Source organism: Dendropsophus ebraccatus, chromosome 6, assembly GCF_027789765.1.
Source record: "Dendropsophus ebraccatus isolate aDenEbr1 chromosome 6, aDenEbr1.pat, whole genome shotgun sequence".
In the NCBI taxonomy this organism is placed as follows: Eukaryota; Metazoa; Chordata; class Amphibia; order Anura; family Hylidae; genus Dendropsophus; species Dendropsophus ebraccatus.
The window spans coordinates 14,996,308-15,019,579 of NC_091459.1; the positions used below are offsets into that span (position 1 = coordinate 14,996,308).

The following is a 23,272-nucleotide window of genomic DNA, read 5'->3' on the forward strand; positions in this document are numbered from 1 at the left end:
CGCTGCATCTTAGCCCTGAAAAGGACTTTTGGGTTCTGTACTAATCCTGCCTAACCAAAACGCTACTAAAACCTCTCTCTCCCTGCTCCAAGATCTCTCCCTGACTAGGTTAAAAGCGCATCTGCGGTCGAGAGGCGGAAGTCAATTATTAAATATTCGAGGTCATGTGGTTCAGCCATCCAATGAGGGTAGACGCCGTTTTTGCGCTACGTGCGTACTCCCAGAGTCCCTCACGGCCTCCCCGCATGGTGACTGGATTAAAAAAAGCGCCAAGTGCGATGGGAGGGCTTTCGAATGTTTGCCCCATATTCGTCACACTACTCGATTGAATTCGAATACCGCAACATTCAATCGAACACCAATCGTATTCGCTCATCTCTAATGACAATGTATCTATTTTAATGCTATGTATCTATAATAGTATCAATGCCGCAAATGTTAACTTTTTATTTTTCAAAAAGAAAAATTAAAAGAAAAAAAATATATAGACTTTACTTAATCAATTTTACAAGTCCAATATCTGTTTCCATTCCAGCTTCACATGCTGTTACAATCTTTGGTTACATCTCCTTGTTAGACCTTGAATGTTTCCAGCCGTGTCACAGTTCACTGCCACTGTCTGCAGGATGGCTGCCTGTTACATTCTCACCTTTCAGTGCCTTCTCATCAGATAACAGGATCCTCTCATTACAGCGGCAGCATGTCACTGCGCACATCACAAGATGCTTTGCATGTTAAGTATCTTGAAATGTGAATCTTATGTTACATTTTATTGCAAAGTCCTGGCCTTTTAGGTGGGTTTGCATGCTCAGCTTTAGTAAACATTTTAGGCCACATTGACACAATATTTTTTTTTTTTTTATGCAACAATGGCCGTTTTTTTTTTTTTTTTTTTTTTATATCACAGAGGCCAATCGCATTAGCACTATGGAATCCCGCCTGGAGTCTATACACTCTGGCTGGGATTCCAAGCGGCCGCACAGAAAACTGAGGTGTATTTTGTGCGGCTGCTATTCATTGAACAGCAGCCACACAAAATAGACTGTGCAGACAATGTAAAGTGCGGCTCCAGCCATACTTTACATTGTCTGCCTGCTATGCTCAATTGCAGTGCGGGCACACCCGAATGTGCCCATATTCCAATTAAAAATAAGTGATGTTAGATGTTAACCCAGGTTGAACATCTCATATATTGGTCTTTCTGTGTCATAGAACGGCCGCTGTCTTGCTAAGTGTAGACATGGCCTTGCCGGGGTGACAGGCTCGCGACCCCCCGCTGGAGCACCCTATACTCACTTGATCCCGCCGGGTCCCGCTTCTGGAGGTGGTTGGGTGACTGAGATAAGAGCGCCCGAAGCCCGGTGTGCGCGCTCCTCAGTTGAGTCCAACGCTCATAGAGTCCGACGCCTGTCATGGACTCATCTGAGGAGCGCGCGCGCCAGGCTTCGGGCACTCATATCTCAGTCACCCGACCACCTCCAGAAGCGGGACTCGGCGGGATCAGGTGAGTATAGGGTGCTCCACTGGGGGGTCGGGAGCCTGTCACCTCTTTAAAGGGTACCTGTCTTCGAGTGATGGGGGGGGGGGAATATGCAGGCTTGTAGTACCTGCATCCTTTCTGGCAGATTATTTTCATATTCTGCCGCTCCGGGTCCCGGTATTTGCCTCTTTTTATCAGAAGACTCTCCGGAAGTTTTCAAAAATGGAAGGGGCGTTCCCTTTGCTGGTATGACACACCGCCTTACACTGCATGAGGGAAGCCCCGCCCTCACTCTCCACCCTTTACGGGGACAGGAGACGATCACAGCCCATCCCTCAATTAGAGAAGGCTGGTTACTGTTGCATTCCTGAAAGAAGGAGAGGAGGACATTAGCCGTGTGTTTGCTCCTATTTGAGGATAGTCAGAAAATATAATCCGGAAACTTTAGTAACAGCAGATCTGCATGTCCTGTCACTTTCCTCTGGCTGTTGCAAATCAACCTCCCCCTCACACACACACACAAACACACACCTACCTAAGCTCCGCCCCCGCACACCAGCTCGCTCACTGTATTGCGGAGCGGTCATCTCTACTTGCTGAATGTCTCCACCCACTGCATTCCCATGATTGTGGCGCCGCAGTTTTGCACATCTTGGCAGGATGCACAGAGCTCTGGCGCCACAATTATGGGGATGGAAGAAGCTGGCGAGCAGAGCTGACCGCTCCGGAGTACAGCGGGCGGGCAGGAGAGCTGCTGAGTGAGAGCATGCGGTGAGGGTGGCTGGTGGGAGCGGTCACAATGGTAACCTTTGTGACCCCTATCGCTACGCCCCCTGAACAAAGCTATAAAATTATAAAGAAATCATACTGAGGTCTTAACCTTTTATATAGTAGCAACTGAAGCAGAGGCAGGCATAGCATAATTTCTCAAATTTTTTTTTTTTTTTTTCCTATTACATTGTGATTTTAGGTTGGATTGCATCTTTTTTCCTTTAATGCAGCTTGATAATATTTAGTTAAACAGCGATTTATTTTTACAAGCTTCTGGAAGTAACTTATCTCTGGAATTTTTGTAGTCAAGCAACTTTAAAGGAGCCTAATCACCATACTTCCCATGTGCATCCGCAGCTTCCCTGCCTCTTTGTCTTCTCTCTCTTTTTTTTTTTTTTTTTTTTTTTTTTTTCTGCTGCGCTGGTTCCAGATCTTAAGTGGCCATTAATGACAATGCCAATGTAAACACTTTGGGTGTTAGTCTCCATAATAAGGGCTTAGTGCTTTTTTTTTTTTTCTTTTCCTTTTTATTGTCAGGTTGCCCGATTCTCCAACTACTTTTTATGTGGTTTATTTACAGAGCGGCGGATAAAAACTATCTTGTCGCCACACATTTGTAATGCATGAGAACACTACTGGCAACGGCGCTGTTGATGAATTGTATAAGTACAAAAGGGAAAATGGCCAGGACACAGATTTTAAAGTAGAGAAAGGTGTAGTGCTAGCAAAATTCATGCACGTCGACATAGAGGTCTGTAAAAAAAAAAAAAAAAAAAAAGTTTTTTTTCTTTATGCTGTTCCAACCCTAAGGGCGGGTTCACACTACGCAATGTCCGCGGAATTCCGTCAGCTGTCCGCCCGCACATCTGGGCGCCTTTCCGACGGCCCCATAGACACCATTCTGTGGGCCGCCGTATTCCACTATACGCTGAAAGAAGTGTCATGTCACTTCTTTTAGCGGATCGCGGAATACGCCGGACAGCTGACGGAATTCCGCAGACATTGTCCGCGAGAATTCCGTAGTGTGAACCCGCCCTTATCGTGAAGTACAATAACCACTTAAAGGGTTAGTTCACAAATATTTTTTCACATCAACTCGTGCCAGAAAGTGCCATAGATTTGTAGTCTTCCAGTACTTATCATCTGCTGTGTGTCCAGCAGGGAGTAGTGCATTCTTTCCAGTCTGGAGAGCAGGAGAGTTTTTCTATGGAGATTTGCTGCTGCTCTGGACAGTCCCTGACATGGACAGAGGTGGCAGCAGAGAGCAGTGTGTTAGACTGGAGAGAATACACCACTTCCTGCAGGACATACAGCAGCTGATAAGTACTGGAAGAATAGAAGTAAATTACAAATCTATATAACTTTCTAATACCAGAAGAAAAATATTTTTTCTGGAGTACGCCTATAACCTAAGAAGAATGAGGTTATCCTTCCCATTTATTTTATTGCTGTAGTATACACTGATAGTGATCTATGTCAGATGACACACTTGTGTACACGTTCTGCTCATGTCAAAAGCACACACAGTTTTTGTTTTTTATTTAATGTTTTTTTTTCAACCCCTTTCTGCAAAAGGACGTGCCGTCACTTCCTGCTGCGGGTGGGGTAATGTTCAGAGAGGGGTCGCGCTGTGACCCTTCTCTGAACCACGGCACTCCTGGCTGCTATAAGCAGCTGGCGACTGTGGCAGTTAGACGGCGCGGCAGACCACCACTCCCAGCTAATTAGCCATTTAGATGCAGCTGTCAAAACTGACCGCTGCATTTAAATGGCTTATTTCCCCCATCCCTGTTGTCAAGTGGGGGGATTGCCTCCTCCCCTCAGTGTGATGTGGTCACGAAGGGCAATCCCTTCATCTTACCCCGGCAGGCTTCAGCGTCGCACTGACACTTATCCCGGCTTGGCAATCCATAGATTGGAGCTGCAGCAGCCCAGAGCAATAGATCACTGATCTAATCGATCACTGCTGTATTAAGTATACTGCATTGATCTCCTGAACTATTAAATTATCACATTCCTGATCTTGCACGGTAAACAGCATAAGTGCAATAAATAAAGTGCAAAATTGCTGTTTTTTCACATCAAATCCAGAAAAATTGTAATAAAAAGGGATCGAAAAGTCGCATATACACAAGCAAGGTACCAATAGAAGGTACAGATCATGATGCAAAAAAAAACGACACCTCACACAGCCCCATAGACCAAAGGATGGGAATAGAGCGATTTTTAAACCCTTTTTTTATTTTAACACAATTTTTAAAAAGCTGTCAGATAAAACAAGTTACATATCATTGTAATTGCACTGACATGAGGAACGTAGATAACATGTCAGTTTTACCATAGCGCAATCGGCGTAAACACAAAACCACACGAAATTAAGAAAAAAATCTTCCCCCTTTAATTTCACAGCGCAATTTTTTTTCCGGTTTCAGGGTACAAACCCACTTGACGTATTTGCTGCGTGAATCAGTCTTAAAAATAAGCAGGCAAAACGCAGGTTGGCTTTATACAATTGTTCTGTGTTAAAATACGCAATTGCGTATTTTTGAAGCGTGAAGCTACATGCGTTTTTCGCACAGGTTGTTAACAACTGATGCTTTGCTAACAACAAGCTTCACGCTTCAAAAATACGCAATTGCGTATTTTAACGCAGAACAATTGTATAAAGCCAACCTGCGTTTTGCCTGCTTATTTTTAAGACTGATTCACGCAGCAAATACGTCAAGTGGGTTTGTACCCTCACAGTATATTTTATGGAAAAATTAAGTGTAATTTCAAAGTACAATTGGTGTCACACAAAAAAGGGCTCATGTGGGTGTAGAGGTGAAAAAATGCAAGCGTTATGGCCTTTTAAACCTGCGGGGAAAAAAAAGAGTAAATTAGCCTTTGAGGGAATGGGGTAAAAAGTATTTTCTGTTTAAACAAAAGTTTAAAAAAAAAAAGTGCTCTCTCCTAAATGAGCCATTTCAGTGTCCTCTGCCCAGAGGTGCAGTAACGTTACAAACATTGTGCAGTTCAAGCACACCATTCACGTCCCTATACATCTCCAATACACAGCCACATTCTCAGTTGTACCACAGTGCTCCTTCAGTTTACAATACTTGCTTGTTACAAGACAACTTTTATTCTTTGTATACGCTCCGGCCAGGATCCCATACACTGCAAGGTAACGTACCTTTTCATAATAATCACGGCCATTGTACAGCGGCCGTGATTTTACAAAAAGATACGTTGTCTGAACATAGCCTAATACTGCAAAAGTTTTAGGAAGCTAAATCCTGTTTAAAGAAAGTGTAAAACACCTTTTAAGTGTTAGTTCTTTAAGTTTAAGGGGTTGTTCACATTTATTTCCAAAATAACTAATTTACTTATTTAATTTATTAAAAAAAAATCTCAAGTCTTCCAGTACTTATCAGCTGCTGTACATCTGCAGGAAGTGGTGCATTCTATCCAGTCTCAAGAGCAGGAGAGGTTTTCTATGAAGATTTGTCAGACTGGAAAGAATACACTACTTTCTGCAGGACATACAGCAGCTGATAAGTACTGGAAGACAAGAGATTTTTCAATAGAAGTTCTAATCTATAAAACTTTCTGATCAACATGATTATTGTACTCTGTGTGACCTGTGCACAAAAAAACCTGATGCTGTATCTCTCACATGCTTTGTTCTTAGCTGGAGATAAGAGGGGGTTAACCAGGCACAGAGGCACAGTGAAAGCCTTGCATGATTTATACTTGCTGTTCAGCATTGGGTATGAAGGATCAGGATTGCAGAACACTACCATCAGACTGCTCTGGACAGTTCCTGACATGGACAGAGGTGGCAGCAGAGAGCACTGTGTCACACTGGAGAGAATGCACCACTTCCTGCAGGACATACAGCAGCTGATAAGTACTGGAAGACTGGAGATTTTTTTGATAGAAGTAAATTACAAATCTCTGGCACTTGCTGGGACCAGTTGAGCTGAAAGGAAAAATGAAATGGTGACCTACCCCTTTAATGGTCTCTATTTTGCATTGTAGTAGGCAACAAAAGGTTATTTCTGATTGCATAATTAGTGCTGGGTGAATTCCTGGAAAGAGATCTGGCCATCTTCATCCCTCGGCGTCCCTTTCTTCTTCCTGCCTATTGTGGGTGCTGTTTTTCACAGCATGTTATACTCAGACACTTGGCAGGAGATGTAGCGGCATGCATTATCTCAGTAGGAGTCAGTACAAGAGAGGTTTACTCCATAGAGTTAAAGAATTGTCAATGTTCCGCTGCTTTCAGGAAGTAAAGGAAGGAAGTATCCTGAGCCCACATATAACAAAGAGAGCAGCACTAGTAAGACAGACGTGCCATAGCTGACAGAAAAACATGCAATCTCTACCATTCTCCAGGGTATCCCTCTGTAATGTGTGCCTTGTTGCAGGAGGCTTTTCATTTAAGGTGTATAAATAAGAAGAACAAATGTACACATGTAACCGTTTTTGCAATCCGTTGTTTTTTGTTTTTGTTTTTTTCCTTTTTTTTAAAAAACAAACAAAAAACAGATGCATTTGTGTGCATAGGCTTGGATCCGTTTTTCCATTGACTTCCATTATTAAAAAAAAAAAAAGACATCTGTCTTTTCTTTTTTTAAGGTACACTAAAACGTAGCCGAGGCTGGGTTCACACTGCGTTTTTGCAATCCGCTTAACATATACGGTTTAAAGAAAAAAACTGATGCAATTGCGTGTCATCCGTTTGGAATCTGTTTTTCCGTTGACTTCCATTATAAAAAAAAAAAATGGATCGAAACGGATGTGTTTATTTTAACTGACAAAAAGTAATATTGACTACATTTTTCTGTTAAAAGTAAACAATTAAAAACTGATACATTGATCGTATTGTAAAAATGCAGTGTGAACCCAGCCTGACCTTACTTTCGGTATGTAAAAAAAAAAAGGATGCGTTTTGATCTGCCTTTTTTTTTTTTTTTTTTTTTTTTTTTTTTTAAATAATTGAAGTGGATGGAAAAACAGATCAAAACCTATGCACACAAATGCATTAGTTTTTCCAACTGCTTTTTGCAAAAATGGATTGCAAAAACGTAGTGTGAACCCAGCCTAATAGGCACAGGTTTCTTGTTGTGGACACAGTGCCAATCTACAGACATTCATGTGTTAACTGGAACCTGTCATCACTTTAGTGCTGCCTGAACCACAAATCAGTGGGAGATGTCTAGCAGCTTCTCTCTATCCCCCTAGCCTATATTTATAGATCGCTCCCTCTTTAAGGGCCTTTTACACGGGATGATTATAATGCAATAAATCATTAAAGGGGTTGTCCAGCGAAAATCTTTTCCTTTCAGACTGAATGGTTTCAGAAAGTTATATAGATTTGAAATTCCTTCTATTTAAAAATGTCAAATTTTTCCAATACTTATCAGCTGCTGTATGCCTTGTAGGATTTTTTTCAGTCTGGCACAGTGCTCTCTGCTGCCACCTCTGCCCACTGTCCAGAGCAGGAGATGTTTTCTTTGGGCATTTGCTCCTGCTCTGGACAGTTCCTGACATGGACAGCGGTGGCAGCAAAGAGCACTGTGTCAGACTGGAAAGAATACAACCTTTTTTGCAGGACATACAGCAGCTGATGAGTATGGGAAGACTTGAGATTTTTAAATAGAAGTAAATTACAAATCTGTAACTTTCTGAAACCAGATGATTTGAAAGAAAAAGTTTTCGCTGGATAACCCCTTTAAATCATTTGAATTGAAGTCATAATCTTCCGCTGTAAATGCAGCAACGATCAAACATGAACAAAATTTGGATTTTCACATGTCTCTGATCGCATCTTTTGAGTTACCTCTAAATTATTGTTAATCATTCTCAAGTCTTTCAGTGTAAACACTTATTGGTCGCAGTATATAGATGCTAACGCAGTTACGAATATTCACAGTATATGTATACGAATGTAATTGCGATCACATATACGACTTTTCATAGCGATTTTATCCTCTCGTCTAAATGCCTATTGTTTAAAAGAAAAAAAAACATCACTTGTCTTAATAAGCAGTCCAGCGATTTTATCTGTGCATGTAAAAGTACCCTTAGGGCCCTATTACACCAAACGATTATCCACCGTTCGACCGATAATCATTTGATGTAATAGGTCATGTTAAAAGGCCAACGATCATGCACAATGTCGGCTGATCATTGTCTCAAAACATGTTCTATTAAATGTCAATGATGGCAAGACCGCCGCTATCTTCTATGGGCTGCCCGGACTATCTAAGGAGCCCCTCCTGCAGCTCTCTATGAGGAACAAGGAGCAAGAGATTGCTGACCTGACAAGCCAGTATTAGGACCCTTAGGCCGTGGTTACACATGCAGCAATACAATGAAAACAAAATATAAATGCTTCATTTAATTGCAAAAAAATAGCCTTGGAGCATCATTTAACAGTCTTAAAACACAGGACTAGCCAGATATCCATCCAGGAAGGACACCTGGCCTTGGTTTTTCCCCTGTCATTACATTGACTTATAGGGTCACTTAATATGGTGGTTTTGGGGGTTTCCTTACAGGAGCCGCACCTTGGCTGGGTCCTTCCCGGAGGGATATCTGGGTAGCCCTGTGTTTACAGACTTTTTTTTTTTTTTTTTTTTTTTGCATATTTGTATTTTTAGGAGCAATGCACCTAGGATTTCACTGCATTGGGCGCTTTAGCCAGCAGCAGTGTTATCTTTGGCTGGTCTCCCTGAGATCAGTGATCTGTTTCCCGTATATTATTTAATTGCATTAATTGATCATCACATTGCAGTGCTGCATCCATTCAGTGCATTACTGTATCCCCTCCTTGGAGGAATTAATCATTTACCAGCTGCCCTTTGTTGTGTTACCTCAATGTATGTGCGTATAGGAAGAAAACTAGTAATCACATCTGGCGTGGCAGATAGAAGCCACTGCTGACTGCCCTGATAACTCATGATTTATGCTATACGAAATAACGTCAGGTTCCTATTTACGAGCGTGTGTGTGTGTGTGTGTGTGTGTGTGTAAACCTTAAGAATGGAAGGATCCAGAATTTTGCTTTTGGAGTCATTTACACACACCTTCTTGACTTCTCTACTTGAGACCATAATGACCATGGGGTCCTAAAAGTCTGATCACAGAAGATTAGTATGATCTGATATATAATCAATAATACTGTACTGTAATTTCTATGTCAATACTTGTCATGGTAAGACCACATTTATGTATTGTAAATGTTCACAGAAGGAATCGTTACAAAGTAAATTAAAACTTCAAATGTCATTTAAAATATTTTAGCAGAAATCAATAGTACAAGCTATTTTAAGAAACTCTGTAATAGGTTTTATTAGGCAAAAAAGCCTCTTTCTGTGCTCAAAAAGCTCTTATCCAGCCCCCCGCCCCATTACTTCTTATCAGTTCATTACAGAGGAGAAAAGTGAAGATGGTTTTGCTAAGTCCATTATAACCTATGGAGGGGGGAGGGGTCAAGGGGGACTAGTGAGCAGTAAGAGGAGACAAGCAGCTGTACAGTTATGTGTCAGCACATAAAGCACTGCATTCACAGGCCAGAAAGGCTCAGTATTTATCTGGGAGCTTGGTGAGAGAAGATTGCAGGATGTAGTATTTTGCAGGGTTGCCTTTTCTCCTCTCTGTGCTCACCCCCCTTAACCCCTCCCCTCTCCACAGAGCATAATGGACACAGAAATCCTGCTTCTTCTGAAGTGAGGGGGGAGGTAGGAAAACAGCTTTTTGAGTACAGTCGGAAACTCTTTTGCTTAATAAAACCTATTATAGAGTTTCTTAAAATCGCTTGTACTACTGATATTTATTAATTTCTGAAAATACATTTAAATGACAGTTACAAATACAAACTTAGCATCCAGCAGTTCACTCTCCACTAAACAGCACACTTACCTGCCCTCACCAGATCTCTATGCCAAGTTAATGAAGGTACATGCAACAGAAGAAGTGAACAACTGAACCTTTATCTGCCACTGTCTACATAAGTAGAGGTTTCCTCCACACTCCTTATTCTGTATTGTTCATAGAACTGGGCCAAGGTTTTAAAATTCTTCAAGGCTGTTATTGTTATCTGGAAACTGTTTCTCCAGGAGGCTATAAAACTTTAAGTGTTCCAAGCCCAGGAATAAAACCCTTAGTGTTCCTCTGTATGTTGATTCTGGAATTGAGTTGTACACAGGATTCATATTTACCATGTCAATGAGGTAGATCCACATAGAACCACCTACTGCCTGTATATTTATCTGAATGTCCAGATCATATGAATAAGCGTTTTTGTCTCGCTTCTTTTTCAGGTCCAGGGTGCCAGCTTTCGAGGTTGGAAGGATGTGACGTCGATATTTAACAAGGATGATGAACAGCAACTGCTGAAAGGATCAAAGTCTCCAAAGTCAAAAGTGTAAGAATCAATGGAGGGGAAATAGTGTGGTAATACTCTGTAATACCAGATGAAATGCTCTATTTGAGATACATGTATTCATATACTGTAGCACAGAAAATATCTTCTTCTACACCAAGCTCCATAGGGATCCAAATTGTGTAGCTTTCTTCCTTATATATTGCCTGCAATTGTACTAATGTTTAGCAAGAAAAATTGGCAGCACATCTATGACTCTGTTCACACTGCAGGTTGCACGCTGCTTGTGGCTTAAGTCCAGACAAAAAAAAAAAAAAGAAGGTGCAACAACAACCCACAGGTGCAAGGACTTACCGTATATACTCCTCCCAGTGTACACATGATAAACACCTGCTCAGTAGATATTAAAAAGTGAGGATCTTAGCTAAGATCCTAACTTTTTAATATCTACAGAGCAGGTGTTTATCGTGTGTACACTAGGAGGAGTATACATGGTAAGCGCTTGCACTTGTGGGTTGCTGTTAAACCTTCTGTTTTTTTTTAATGTTGAGCAGGTTGACATTACTTTTTCAGATCTTCGTTGCTAATCTGTGTAAAAAAAAACTAGATTTAAAAAAAAATAAAATTATTTCATGGGTGAATTTAACAGTAGATAAAACTGGTTAGTTTTGCCTATACCTTCTAGGAAAAATACACATGTCACTGCATAGAAGGCACTATTTTTATTTCAATCTTTTGTTTCTATTTGGGGTATACAGCAGCTGGGCAACTGCCGAGACCAGAGCCGCACTCGGATCCTGGCAGTTAAACCTATAAATCACAGGTGGAAAACTACAATTCCCATTGTGCCTGGACAGCTCCCCTACTGCAGATGCTGCAGTCAGTGCGATTGCAACATCTATAGGGAGAACAGAGGAAGAAATCTCCCTCTGTTCACCATCAGGGCTCTGCAATTTGCTGGTAGCTGTGACAACCTGAGGCCCCCCTGAGGTCTCCAGTGTCGTAACTACTGAAGCCGATCAGACTCTGATCAGCTATGCCTGTGACAGACTTAATACAAGGCAGTGCAGATCAGCAATCAGATAGTGAAGTCCCCTATTGGGACAGTAAAATAATATATAAAAGTGTTTAAAAAAAATGCCCATATCCCCCAACGCAAATAATATAGAAAAAAAAAATTGTACATACATTTGGTATCGCTGCATGCATGACGCTTGCAGTAAAATTATCACATGATTTATCCACAGTGACCACATAAAAAGTAAGAAAATTATAATTTTGCCCTTTTCTTTTAAATTTATTTATTTTTTTTAATGTAATGGGGGCATTTTTCACAAAAAAAAAAAACACCCGTACAGATATCTGCTAAGATTTTTCACAAGCGTAAATTACAACATGTCACAAAGAAACAATAGGGTCTAGTCTTTAAAGCAATCAGGTACAGCAATTTTATTATTATTATTTTTTTATCCTGATGCTCGCCGAATCCCACCTGCTATCTCTTTAAATGGGAGGCCGCGCGTGCCTCTGCTCTCCACGCCTCTCTGTTAGAAAAATTGCCATGTCAATTGAGTGGAGAGGTGCAAGGCCTCCCATTGAAAAAGATAGCAGTCGGGATTCAGCTCAGAGTCCGCAGGCGGGGGATCCGGGCGGACTTTTTCAACGCCGATTCCGTAGTGTGAACGGGCCCTAAAGGAGAAGTCCAGCCAGAGCCATTTTTTTTTTAATCAAGTGTTGCAGTGGGGGAGGATAAAAAGGATATTGTGATGTGTGAGTTCCACTTAGCCAGTCAGCGGCTGTAGTGGGGTCCCACCTCGGCTGCAGAGTGGACCTCACACGTCACGACCCAGGTTCCCGCTCAGACTAGGATGTGGCTGGGGACCAGAGTGGCAGGATGTGCCCATCAGCACTGGAGCAGGGGGAGTTAAGAGCTTGTTGTTTCTTTTATCCTCCTCCCCAACCCTTGCTAGAAAGAAACGGGTCTGGCCGGACTTCTCCTTTATTTCTCTACTCTACTAACCTGCCTTGACAAAGAAGTATAATGAAGGGGAGAAGGTCTGCCTTTATTTCCATAGCATTACACACCTTCGTAACCCCCTTGTGTCTTCTCCTTCTACGTAGAGCTTCTGTGAAGACAAAAGATGAAGTTAAAATCGAGAAGAAATCTGGCTTTTGGGACAGTCTGGCAATAAAACAAAATGTTCAACCAAAGAAAGCGGATGAGATTGAGGGCTGGGAGCCCCCACATATTGTGGTTGAAGACCCCCCATCCATAGTAGAAGACCCTTTAGATGACGACCATTCTTGGCAACACTGGGAAGAAGAAAGTAAAGGATCCTCTAAATATACAAATTTGGCCAGTTCCGGAAACAGTTCTAGATGGAGTATTAAGTCAGCAGGCAAACTAGTTAGTATTAGAAGGCGGAGCAAAGGTAACCTCACTGACAACTGGGAGGAGTTAGACTGACCTAGATAGATAGATCTCTCGATATGCAATATCTTTCCACAGATTTCATGTCATTTTATACCAAAATATCCAAAGTATTGTAAACCTATGTACTTTTTTGTATTTAAATGAGTCCTTCAAAAATAAATTTGCACTCGTAATCAGTTTTTTTTTTTTTATATAATACAACATGGTCTAAAATGGCTCAAAAGAAAAAAAAAATCCACCCGTAAAAATAACAGGGTGGCCTGGATTGTGCCTCGATAACAATAACTTGGATAACTGCGATGAAAGTTGGTTTTACCAAAAAGAGTAATTCTTTCGAGAATGTATACACTGGTTGTAACTTAGACTGCCTTATACTGTTACCAGTACAGGGTATCTGCCTTGCACATTAACCTGTCAAGTGCCTGTATTTCACCTTGATAATGTATTTGTGATGCACAGCTTAATTTATTGATAAATTAATTTTACATTTCGTTGCTTTTATGAGAAAAATACGTCCTGGTTTTTGTTTTTTTTTAAAGAATGGCATTTTGTGTTAAAAGAATTACGTGTTTTTTGCATAGCATTTCATTATATCAGATTATTTTTTTTCTTCCCCAGATGGTAGAGTACATTACCATTATATTATGCCTAGTTGTATAATATCTATATAGAGCTGCCCTCGTATTCTGGGCTTTATACCGTTGTGAACTACTGGACCCAGCATGCTCTGATATTTAGTGATATGTATTGGGGATCATTGACTCTAGCATTTTTAAGTTGGGTATACAGGAAAGATGTTCCTCCTTTTTGCTAAGCTGGAATCTGCTAGAGCTTAAAGGGATACTCCGGCGAAAATCTTTTTCTTTCAAATCATCTAGATTTAGAAAGTTATATAGACTGGTGAAATGTGGTACTCACCAGGAAATGCTTGCAATAAAAAAACTTTTTTAATCCATTCAGGTCATGGAAAAGTGACAGAGCAGTTCAGGCAACGGACTGTTTCACGCTTAACACATCATGCGCTTCCTCTCGGCCAGAAAGTGTGTGACGTGTTAAGCGTGAAACGACTACTGTGTCACTTTTCCATGACTTGAATGGAAAAGTTTTTTTATTGCAAGCATTTCCTGGTGAGTGCTGCATTTCATTTCTATGTGTTGGATTTGGACTCTGTTTATGTTGAGCACCACCAGTCTGTTACCAATGAGCTCCCCGCGCTACAGTGAACACGTGTATTATATTATTTGTATTATATAGATTTGTAATTTATGTCCATTTAAAAATCTTCAGGCTTCCTGTACTTTATGAGCTGCTTTATGTTATGCAAAAGTTATGTACCCTCTGCTGCCACCCCTGTCCAAGAAAGGAACTGTCCATAGCAGAAAATGTTTTCTATGGGGATTTGCTGCTGCTCTGGACAGCTGCTGTCTGAGGGTGCATGCACACTACGGAATTGCCGCGTATAACCCGCGGCGTATTCCGTTGCTCATCTCCGCACGCGGCGGTGCGCATTTCCACCCATGCCATAGACACTGTTTTGTGCACGGGCGGATTCCGCATTCCGTCAAAAGAATTGACATGTCAATTCTTTCGACGGAACGCGGAATCCGCCCGTGCATAGAATAGTGTCTATGACACCGGCGGAAAAGCGCGCCGCCGCGTGCGGGGACGAGCGACGGAATACGCCGCGGGTTATACGTGGCAATTCCGTAGTGTGCACGCAGCCTTAGGGTATGTGCACACTGAGCAATTCTAGCGGAATTATGCCCGAATTCCGCCATAAAAAGCGGGCGGAATCCGCGTGAAATTCCGCCCGTGTAAATGCAACATTGCTCCTTCCATAAAGAACAATGGGATTTCCGACTGCCCGTGCACACAGAGTAAATTTCCGTCCGGAATTCCGCGCAGAATCCGCATTCCGCCCAAAGAATGTACATGTCAATTCTTTGGGCGGATTCCGCTAGAGGAATCCTATAGAAGTCAATGAGGTTTGAATTCTGCTGGTAATTCCGCTTGCATTCCGCTCAAAGGGCCCTTGCACACTGAGCAATTCTCGAGGAATTGTAGCTGAAAGATTTCTGCTTGAAATTCCTCGCCTAGGCTATGTGCACACTGAGCAATTCTCGAGGAATTGTAGCTGAAAGTTTTCAGGCAGAATTCAAGCAGAATTTAAGCCCCCCATTGACTACTATAGGATTCCTCTAGCAGATCTACAGCAGAAAATTCTGCTCGGAAATTCTGCAGTGTGAACAACAGAGCAGAAAACCCATTGAACATAATGGGACTTTGCTCTGCACATTTTTTACGGGAGGAATTTCAAGCTGAATTTTGAGCTGAATTTCAAGCTGAATTCCTCGCCTTTTCCTCAGTGTGCACATAGCCCTATTCTGCTCTGGCAGAATTTAAGCGGAATTTGAGCAGAATTCGAGCGGAATCCGCTCGGAAATCAAGCGGAATGCAAGCGGAATTACCAGCAGAATTCAAACCTCATTGACTTCTATAGGATTCCTCTAGCGAAATCCGCCCAAAGAATTGTCATGTACATTCTTTGGGCGGAATGCGGATTCTGCGCGGAATTCCGGACGGAAATTTACTCTGTGTGCACGGGCAGTCGGAAATCCCATTGTTCTCTATGGAAGGAGCAATGTTGCATTTACACGGGCGGAATTCCACGCGGATTCCGCCCGCTTTTTATGGCGGAATTCGGGCGGAATTCCGCGAGAATTGCTCCGTGTGCACATACCCAAATTCCGCTTAAATTCTGCCAGAGCAGAATAGGCGAGGAATTTCAAGCAGAAATCTTTCAGCTACAATTCCTCGAGAATTGCTCAGTGTGCACATACCCTGAGGCTATGTGCACACTGAGGAAAAGGCGAGGAATTCAGCTTGAAATTCCTCCCGTAAAATATGTACAGAGCAAAGTCCCATTGTGTTCAATGGGTTTTCTGCTCTGTTGTTCACACTGCAGAATTTCCGAGCAGAATTTTCTGCTGTAGATCTGCTAGAGGAATCCTATAGAAGACAATGGGGGGCTTAAATTCTGCTTGAATTCTGCCTGAAAACTTTCTGCTTCAATTCCTCGAGAATTCCTCAGTGTGCACATAGCCTGAGGGTGCGTTCACACCTACAGGATCCGCAGCAGATTTGATGGTGCAGATTTGATGGTGTGTAAGGTTATTTAAATGAAATCTGCTGCGGATCCGGTAAGTGTGAACGTACCCTCAGAGATGTCAGCAGAAAGTACAGAGAGAAAACGCCACTCCCTGCAGGACATGCTGCAGCTGATATGTTTTGGAAGACTTGAGATTTTTAAATAGAAGTAAATTACAAATCTATATAACTTTCTGATACCAGTTGATTTGAAAGAAAAAGATTTTCGCCGGAGTACCCCTTTAAAAAATATAACTGTGAACAAACCTGTAGGCTGTCAGATCCTAATGGGGCGTCCTAGTTCTACAGCGGCTGTAGATTCACTGGCTGTCTACCTCTGCTGTAGACCAAAAAAAAATGGGTTCTTGTTATTTCCCTAGAAGAGGTCATTTTAAAAGGTTTCTGCATGCTAGTTTTGTTTTTAAATGATATTTTTGTATATAAAGGGAGTAAAATGTCTTTTTATGAAGCATTGCCTAGTCCAGCTCTCCTGTTGTAGACACGCATGGTTAACAGCTGAGACTTTACCAAGGTGAAATAACTTAGACTGACGGCTTAGGTCGGTCTCTCCATGCAGCGTAGCATCTGTTCTGTATGTCTCATGCATTGTTCTCTCAATGTCATTGCTAAGTAACTGAAGAATATTCTTTGTATTTTTTCATCTTGAATAAAGAATACAGTTGCACCCACACATTTAGTGGTGATTGATTTATTTAAGTGGATATTGTGAATTTGGAAATAAAATCTGCAATTTATTTTGTATACAATGGGAAGAAGACCTTGTACACCACCTCTGCTGTAAGACATGTGATATATACCTTTTAGTGTGACTTTATATTTTATAAAGAAGGCCGGCGCTAAATACTACAATATATATAATGTATATGCCTTCCAATTATATGGCAGGTTTTACATATTTGGAATTCCCTAATATATTTGAATTCCGATTATTATGCATTTAGATATATACTGTACAGTGGGGGAAGGAATGTTTTGCAAGTTTTCCCACCTACAAAGAATGGAGAGTTCTGTAAGTTTGATCGTAGGTACACTTTTAAGAGGATGCACCATCAGGTACATCCTCTTTAATCTGACCCAGGGATAGAATGGCGCCGTCATGGGGAAGACTGTGCCGCAGTCTGCCCCCAGTGCGAGGAATCGCCCTTGTATGACGCGGCTCCATTGATTCTAATGAAGCCGCGTCATAGAGGGGAGGGAATTCCCTCCCACTTTGGGCGGGCTGGCCCACCTCCTGTGCTTCAGCCCCGGCCCACGACCCGTTGATAGAACGGCGCCGTACACGGGAACCGGGTGGCGGTTCGAAAAACGGGCCTTGGCATCGGGTGGTACATCCTCTTTTAACTCTGAGAGACAGAATCTATTTTTTAAAAAATGGTTTAATTTTTAAATAATGAATTTGCATTTTATTGCATGAAATAAGTATTTGATCACCGACCAACCAGCAAAAATCCTTGCTCTCACAGATCTGTTTTTTTTTTTTTTTAAGAAGCTCCTACTCTGCACTCCTTACCTATATTAATTGCACCTGTTTGAACTTGTTTTCTGTTTTAAAAAAAATAAACTGTCCACACTCAATCAATCACACTCCCCTATTTCTAAGATCAAAGAGCTGCCTTAAGGACACCAGGGACAAAATTGTAGACCTGAACAAGGCTGGGATGGGCTACAGGGCAATCTGCAAGTAGCTTGGTGAGAAGGCAACTACTGATGGTGCAATTAATACCAAATGGAAGAAACACAAGATGATAGTTTTTATGCAAGATTTTCCTTTGTGGGGTAAGGAAAAAGGTCAGGAATCAGACCAGAACTACACAAGAGGACCTGAAGAGAGCGGAGACCACAGTCTTAAGCATTACTGTTCGTAACACACTATGCCGTCATGGATAGACTGGATAGTGGAATAGAAGGCAACGATCAGCCGACATTGTTCATGTTGGTTGATTGTTGTTGTCGTTTATCTTGAAAGACAAACGACTGTGACAGCAGCGATCTGCTGGCGTAGCTCAATGGAATAAGAGCGGCGGCAGCAGACCGCCACTACCCTTTATGGGCTGCCTGGGCGATCTAGCGATCACCCGGGCAGCCCCCCCGTAGATATGCTCCAGGGTTCCTCCTCCAGGAGCATGAACAGGTAATATATACTGTTTGTGTAATCATCGGCCGCCGGCCAAGCATCGCTATTGAATGCACGGTCGGCGCCCGATTTTAGGTTTGGGCCTAAAAAAACGATCAGCCGATGAGGCCATTTTTGGCCCGTTACTAAAAAAGTTAAAGCAGATGTACCAGCGGATAATTTTGCAATGTGTTACTGGGCTCATGATGTATTTTATCTCCCTCTATACGCACTTTTTCATGTTTCTCTTTGAGCCTGAATTCATTCGTTAATTATTCCAGAAGACCCTGCATTACTGCATCTCTAGATTCATGTAATTTAATTATTTTTATTTTTTTTACATTTAGATAAGCTCTTAACTCCATAACATTGCCGCATTTTACAATTGTAAATTAAATCTCCATGAATACCGTGATCACTTGGAAATAATAATTTTTATTTTTTTTCTCATTCCATAAGGAATTCCGCTGGAATATTTGCAACCAATTTCATTTTATTTGTACTTTACTGATGGTTTTTAGAGGTTGTGTAATGAATTGGACATGTGTCATTCATTTCCATTTGAAGGGGCTTTGCCTATTTTTAGTTTCTTTTTACCTGGAGTAAGGGTACTATTACACGGAACGATTATCAGCCGAATCGGCCCAATTTGGCCGATTATCGCTCCGTGTAATAAATACATCGATCAGCCGATGACAACGATCATCGGCTGATCGTTGATATAGGTTTGAACCTATAATTTTTGGGCGCCGATCGCGCTTTGCTACGTGTAATAGCGGTGCACGGCCGGCGACTAACGATATACATTACCTATCCAGGCAGCAGGGCTCCTATTGCGGTCTTCTCCCCAGGTCCCGCGTGCCCTAGCTTCAGAGCTGCCATAAGTCCGGGCAACTATGTACAAGAGAGACTGCAAATATCATTATTCTATGTTATATACATGCAGAGACATCCTTGTTAGAGATGTGCGAATAGTGAAATATTCGATCATTCGAAATTCGATTCGAATACCTCCCGATATTCGCATATTCAAATGAATATCGAATCCCATTATAGTCTATGGGAGAAAAATACTTGGGACCTAGAAATCAATATTTGACTACTAGGAGGAAATGATGCCAACACCTCTGGAATGCATCTGGGACACGAGGGGAAGCATGCCTGGCGTCATCTAACACTAGTGATGAGCGAACATCCCGCAGTCACAATATCCAGCTGTATACCGATGTGTAATTGTTTTTTACAGTGATAAAATAAAAGAGCCGTTCAACTCCTTTACAGGACGCAGACTGCACAAATCAGTAGTAGCAAGATAACCGGTATTATCCCACACTCACAGTATACAGCAGTATACACTTTCAGTAGGTGTCTGAACACACTGCCTGTGTCACAACAGCTTCTAAATCTCTGTTTTTTATACTTTTAGCCCTAACAAGAGCTTTTGGGGGTCCCTCCCTACGTAACTTCACCTAAAAGCTTTTTGTCCCTGGTATACAGTCTGTCCCTCTATCTCCAACCAGCAAGTGACACGAATCTGAAATCACTATTCTTATAGTCAGGTGGTGACGTAGTTTAGTCAGCCAATCACAGTTATATAGTCCTGCCTATTCCTAGTGCCTGTCCGTGCATGTTTATTGGCTGGAAAAAAGCTCCAGGGGATGTGGAAGAGCGAATCAAATTTTTACTGCGTTATCGTTCGAATATTTAAACGCAATCAAATGGCGTACTATTTGATCGAATACTATTCGCTCATCACTAATCCTTATCTGACCTATGACCTTACTATTTTAATTCTTCATTGTGTTTGTTGTTCCAGACCCATTGTTTCAACTTTCCAAGCTATTTTGTCTGGACAATTCACATGTAACTTATACAAAACTCAGGAAGTTTTACCCTTAAGTGATAACAATATCCAGGACATAAGTATAAAATGCAGGATGCCAATGATGAATGACCCCTTGAAGTGGTCTGTGACATGACTATATTACCTATTGTAGTAATTTAATATTTAGTGTCTGTATCATAACATGATTCATTCATTTATAAGGGTGAGACTTTTAAAATGTGACTGGGTTTTGGAAAAACTTTTGGTCTGAGTGTTCACACCCATACTGATCGGGAGAAGACCACATTAAGCGTGCCCTCTCCCTGCTCTGTGTCACATGATCAGTCGGGCTTAGTCTGATTCTCTATGTAAGTCTATGGCGCCCAACTGATATCACATGACACAGAGCCGGGAGAGGTCCACACTTGACGCAGTCTTCTCCCGCCTCTCTCTCCTTTTTGGTACGGGCATGAACACTCAGACCCGGATAAATCAAAACTTTTGACATGTCTCACATTATTTTTACAAACGACAGTGACACTTTAATGGCCAGACGCTAGGGGATATACATCTTACCTCTTCTGTGCCATCCAACTTACATGTGCAGCAAATGTGTAATGTGATCTCAGTGAAGCATAGTACACTGCAATGCAGAATTGTTCAAGGATTCTCTATTCCAACATAAAGAAAGCCTTTAAAAAAAAGTTTAATTTTTGAAACCTAGTAAAGCATATCAAAAACTACATACATCTCCTTACACTCCGTAAACCCAGGTGAGCTGACACAAAGGATTTTTAGACTTAAATTTCCTATATACTTAAATGTTACTTAAAATGAGTGAATCTACAGTAGCTCCTCCCCTGGAAAAAGATGGATCCACATTGTTGCCAACAGTCTCAGTTTGAAGGGGGTCGTGGTATGATGATGAAAGGGGGTAGTAGTATGATGATGGAGGAGCAGGAGGATGAAGGTGGGTAGTAGTATGATGATGAAGGGGCAGGAGGATGATGAAGGGGGTAGTAGTATGATGAAGGGGCAGGAAGATGATGAAGGGGGTAGTAGTATGATGATGGAGGGGCAGGAGGATGAAGGTGGGTAGTAGTATGATGATGATGGAGGAGCAGGAGGGTGAAGGAGTTAGTGGTATAATAATGGAGGGGCAGGAGGATGAAGAAGGGGGTAGTAGTATGATGATGATGAAGGAGCAGAAGGATGAAGGTGGGTAGTAATATAATTATGGAGGGGCAGGAGGATGAAGGTGGGTAGTAATATAATTATGGAGGGGCAGGAGGATGAAGGGGGTAGTAGTATGATGATATGGGGTGCAGCTGCATCATATGGGCACAAAATACCAGTATATACAGTCAGTCAGAGCTATCTCTGGGCCACAGCCTGTCTGCTGCTCTGAGGTTGGGTGTGTAATATACTGGGGACCTGACACTGGGGTGTGTAATATACTGCGGACCTGATACTGGGGTGTGTAATGTTCTTTTTGTGTTGTTCTGACTGAAAATTTCTAACTGGAAAATTTTGGGAGAAAAAATGGTGACAAGCCAGACCCTGCAAACCGCACCCACAATAGGCCACACCAATTTCCCAGGACTTGATGCATCTTTTCCCAACACCTGGGGAGGAGCGTCACAGAGCGGAGCAGACTTCAAAGCCCTGCAGCCCTATGAGCAGAATGCAGATAGGAACGAAGCGACTGTAAAGTCGCTCATCTCTAGTTATAACCCATAAAATTAACTTTTTTATTGCAGAGTGAATGACAAATATCTTTCAAAAACTTTCAAAAACATTATAATACATTAAATTAAATTGTGGCATTAAAAATTCAGCTTGTACCACAAAAAAAAAAAAAAAAAAAAAAAAAAAACGATGGGAAAACTCCCGATGCGTAATATCAGCCAGTATAATAGTGATGTGTGACGGGGCCTGAGTGAGGACACCTGGTGGCCGTGCTATTGTGTAGCTGAATGGCTTCCACCCTTTGCTGACACACATACTGGAAGCGACTGAGTCATCACCATCTATTTTGTTGATACTTAATAATAAGATAATACCAGTTCTATTCATTACAATCACGTTAATTGATTTATCACCATAACAGCAGCAGCCATGTTTAATCTTCCTTTTACAAGTGAAGGTAAAACCATCTGTGCTGTGTGGAGCGGCTATTGACGTCAGGCAGGCAATCTGAATGCAGCGATTTCTGTTCTTTTGTTGTCTTAGTTCTTTGGTCTTACAGTTCGGCCTCGTAACATTATCACCATCTGTCTTGTATAATACAAATCTTCCGCCGCTTTAGTCTTCATGAGGCATTTATTAGCTTAAAGGGCAACTCCGCACAGGGCGATTTTTTTTTGTAAAAGTGCATGGGAGGGGGAGGCTGAAAGAAATAACCTCTTACCTCCCTGGTTCCAGCACTGATGCCGTGTACCGCCACTTTAGTCCACCGGGTCCTTGTTTGCTTTCTGGCCCACTTAACGGGGGCCCCGCCTCGCCCGCTGACTGGCTGAGCGGACCTGACACATCACTACCCGGGTCCCCTCTCCAGGAAGCAACCGTGGAACCAGGGAGGTGCTACAGATCTGGACAGTACCTGACAATGACAGAGGTGACAGCAGAGATCACAGTGTAAGACTGGAAAGAATACACCCCTTCCTGCAGGGCACACAGCGGCTGATAAGTACTGGAAAACTGGAGATTTTTTAAATAGAAGTAATTTACAATTCAGTATAACTTTCTGACACTGGTTGATTTGAAAACAATTTTTTTTTTAAATTTGCGTACCCCTTTAAACACACTTATGTAGTCTAGAAAAGTCAGCCTCTCTTTATGTAACAACGACTTTTCTAGACCTGTGACTTTAATTATATTTATAAAAAATATATATATATTTTTTAATAGATTTTACAGCAAGTGCAAAATCTTTTGAGTTAGAATTTCTTTTCTTTCATTTCACACCATTTATAAAGCTTTATACCTGTCCCCATTGATGATAATAGGATTAGCTACATGCACTTTTATGAAATGCCAAGGACTTTTGCAAGAACAGGATTAAAATAGCTGGGACACACACTATGACCCTTTTGATGTATAACTTA

At 41.7% G+C, this 23,272-nt stretch overlaps 1 protein-coding gene across 1 annotated transcript in view; it reads left to right on the forward strand.

The window, feature by feature from the left end:
* TDRP (testis development related protein) overlaps positions 1-14,512 on the forward strand; it is a 61,334-nt gene extending 46,822 nt beyond the window's left edge. Inside the window, exons 3-4 of the mRNA XM_069973452.1 lie at positions 10,564-10,667; positions 12,747-14,512. Of these exons, the coding sequence (XP_069829553.1) occupies positions 10,564-10,667; positions 12,747-13,092 (450 nt within the window). The 3' untranslated portion in view covers positions 13,093-14,512. The remainder of the gene's footprint in view (positions 1-10,563; positions 10,668-12,746) is intronic.
* The last annotated feature ends 8,760 nt before the right edge of the window (positions 14,513-23,272 follow it).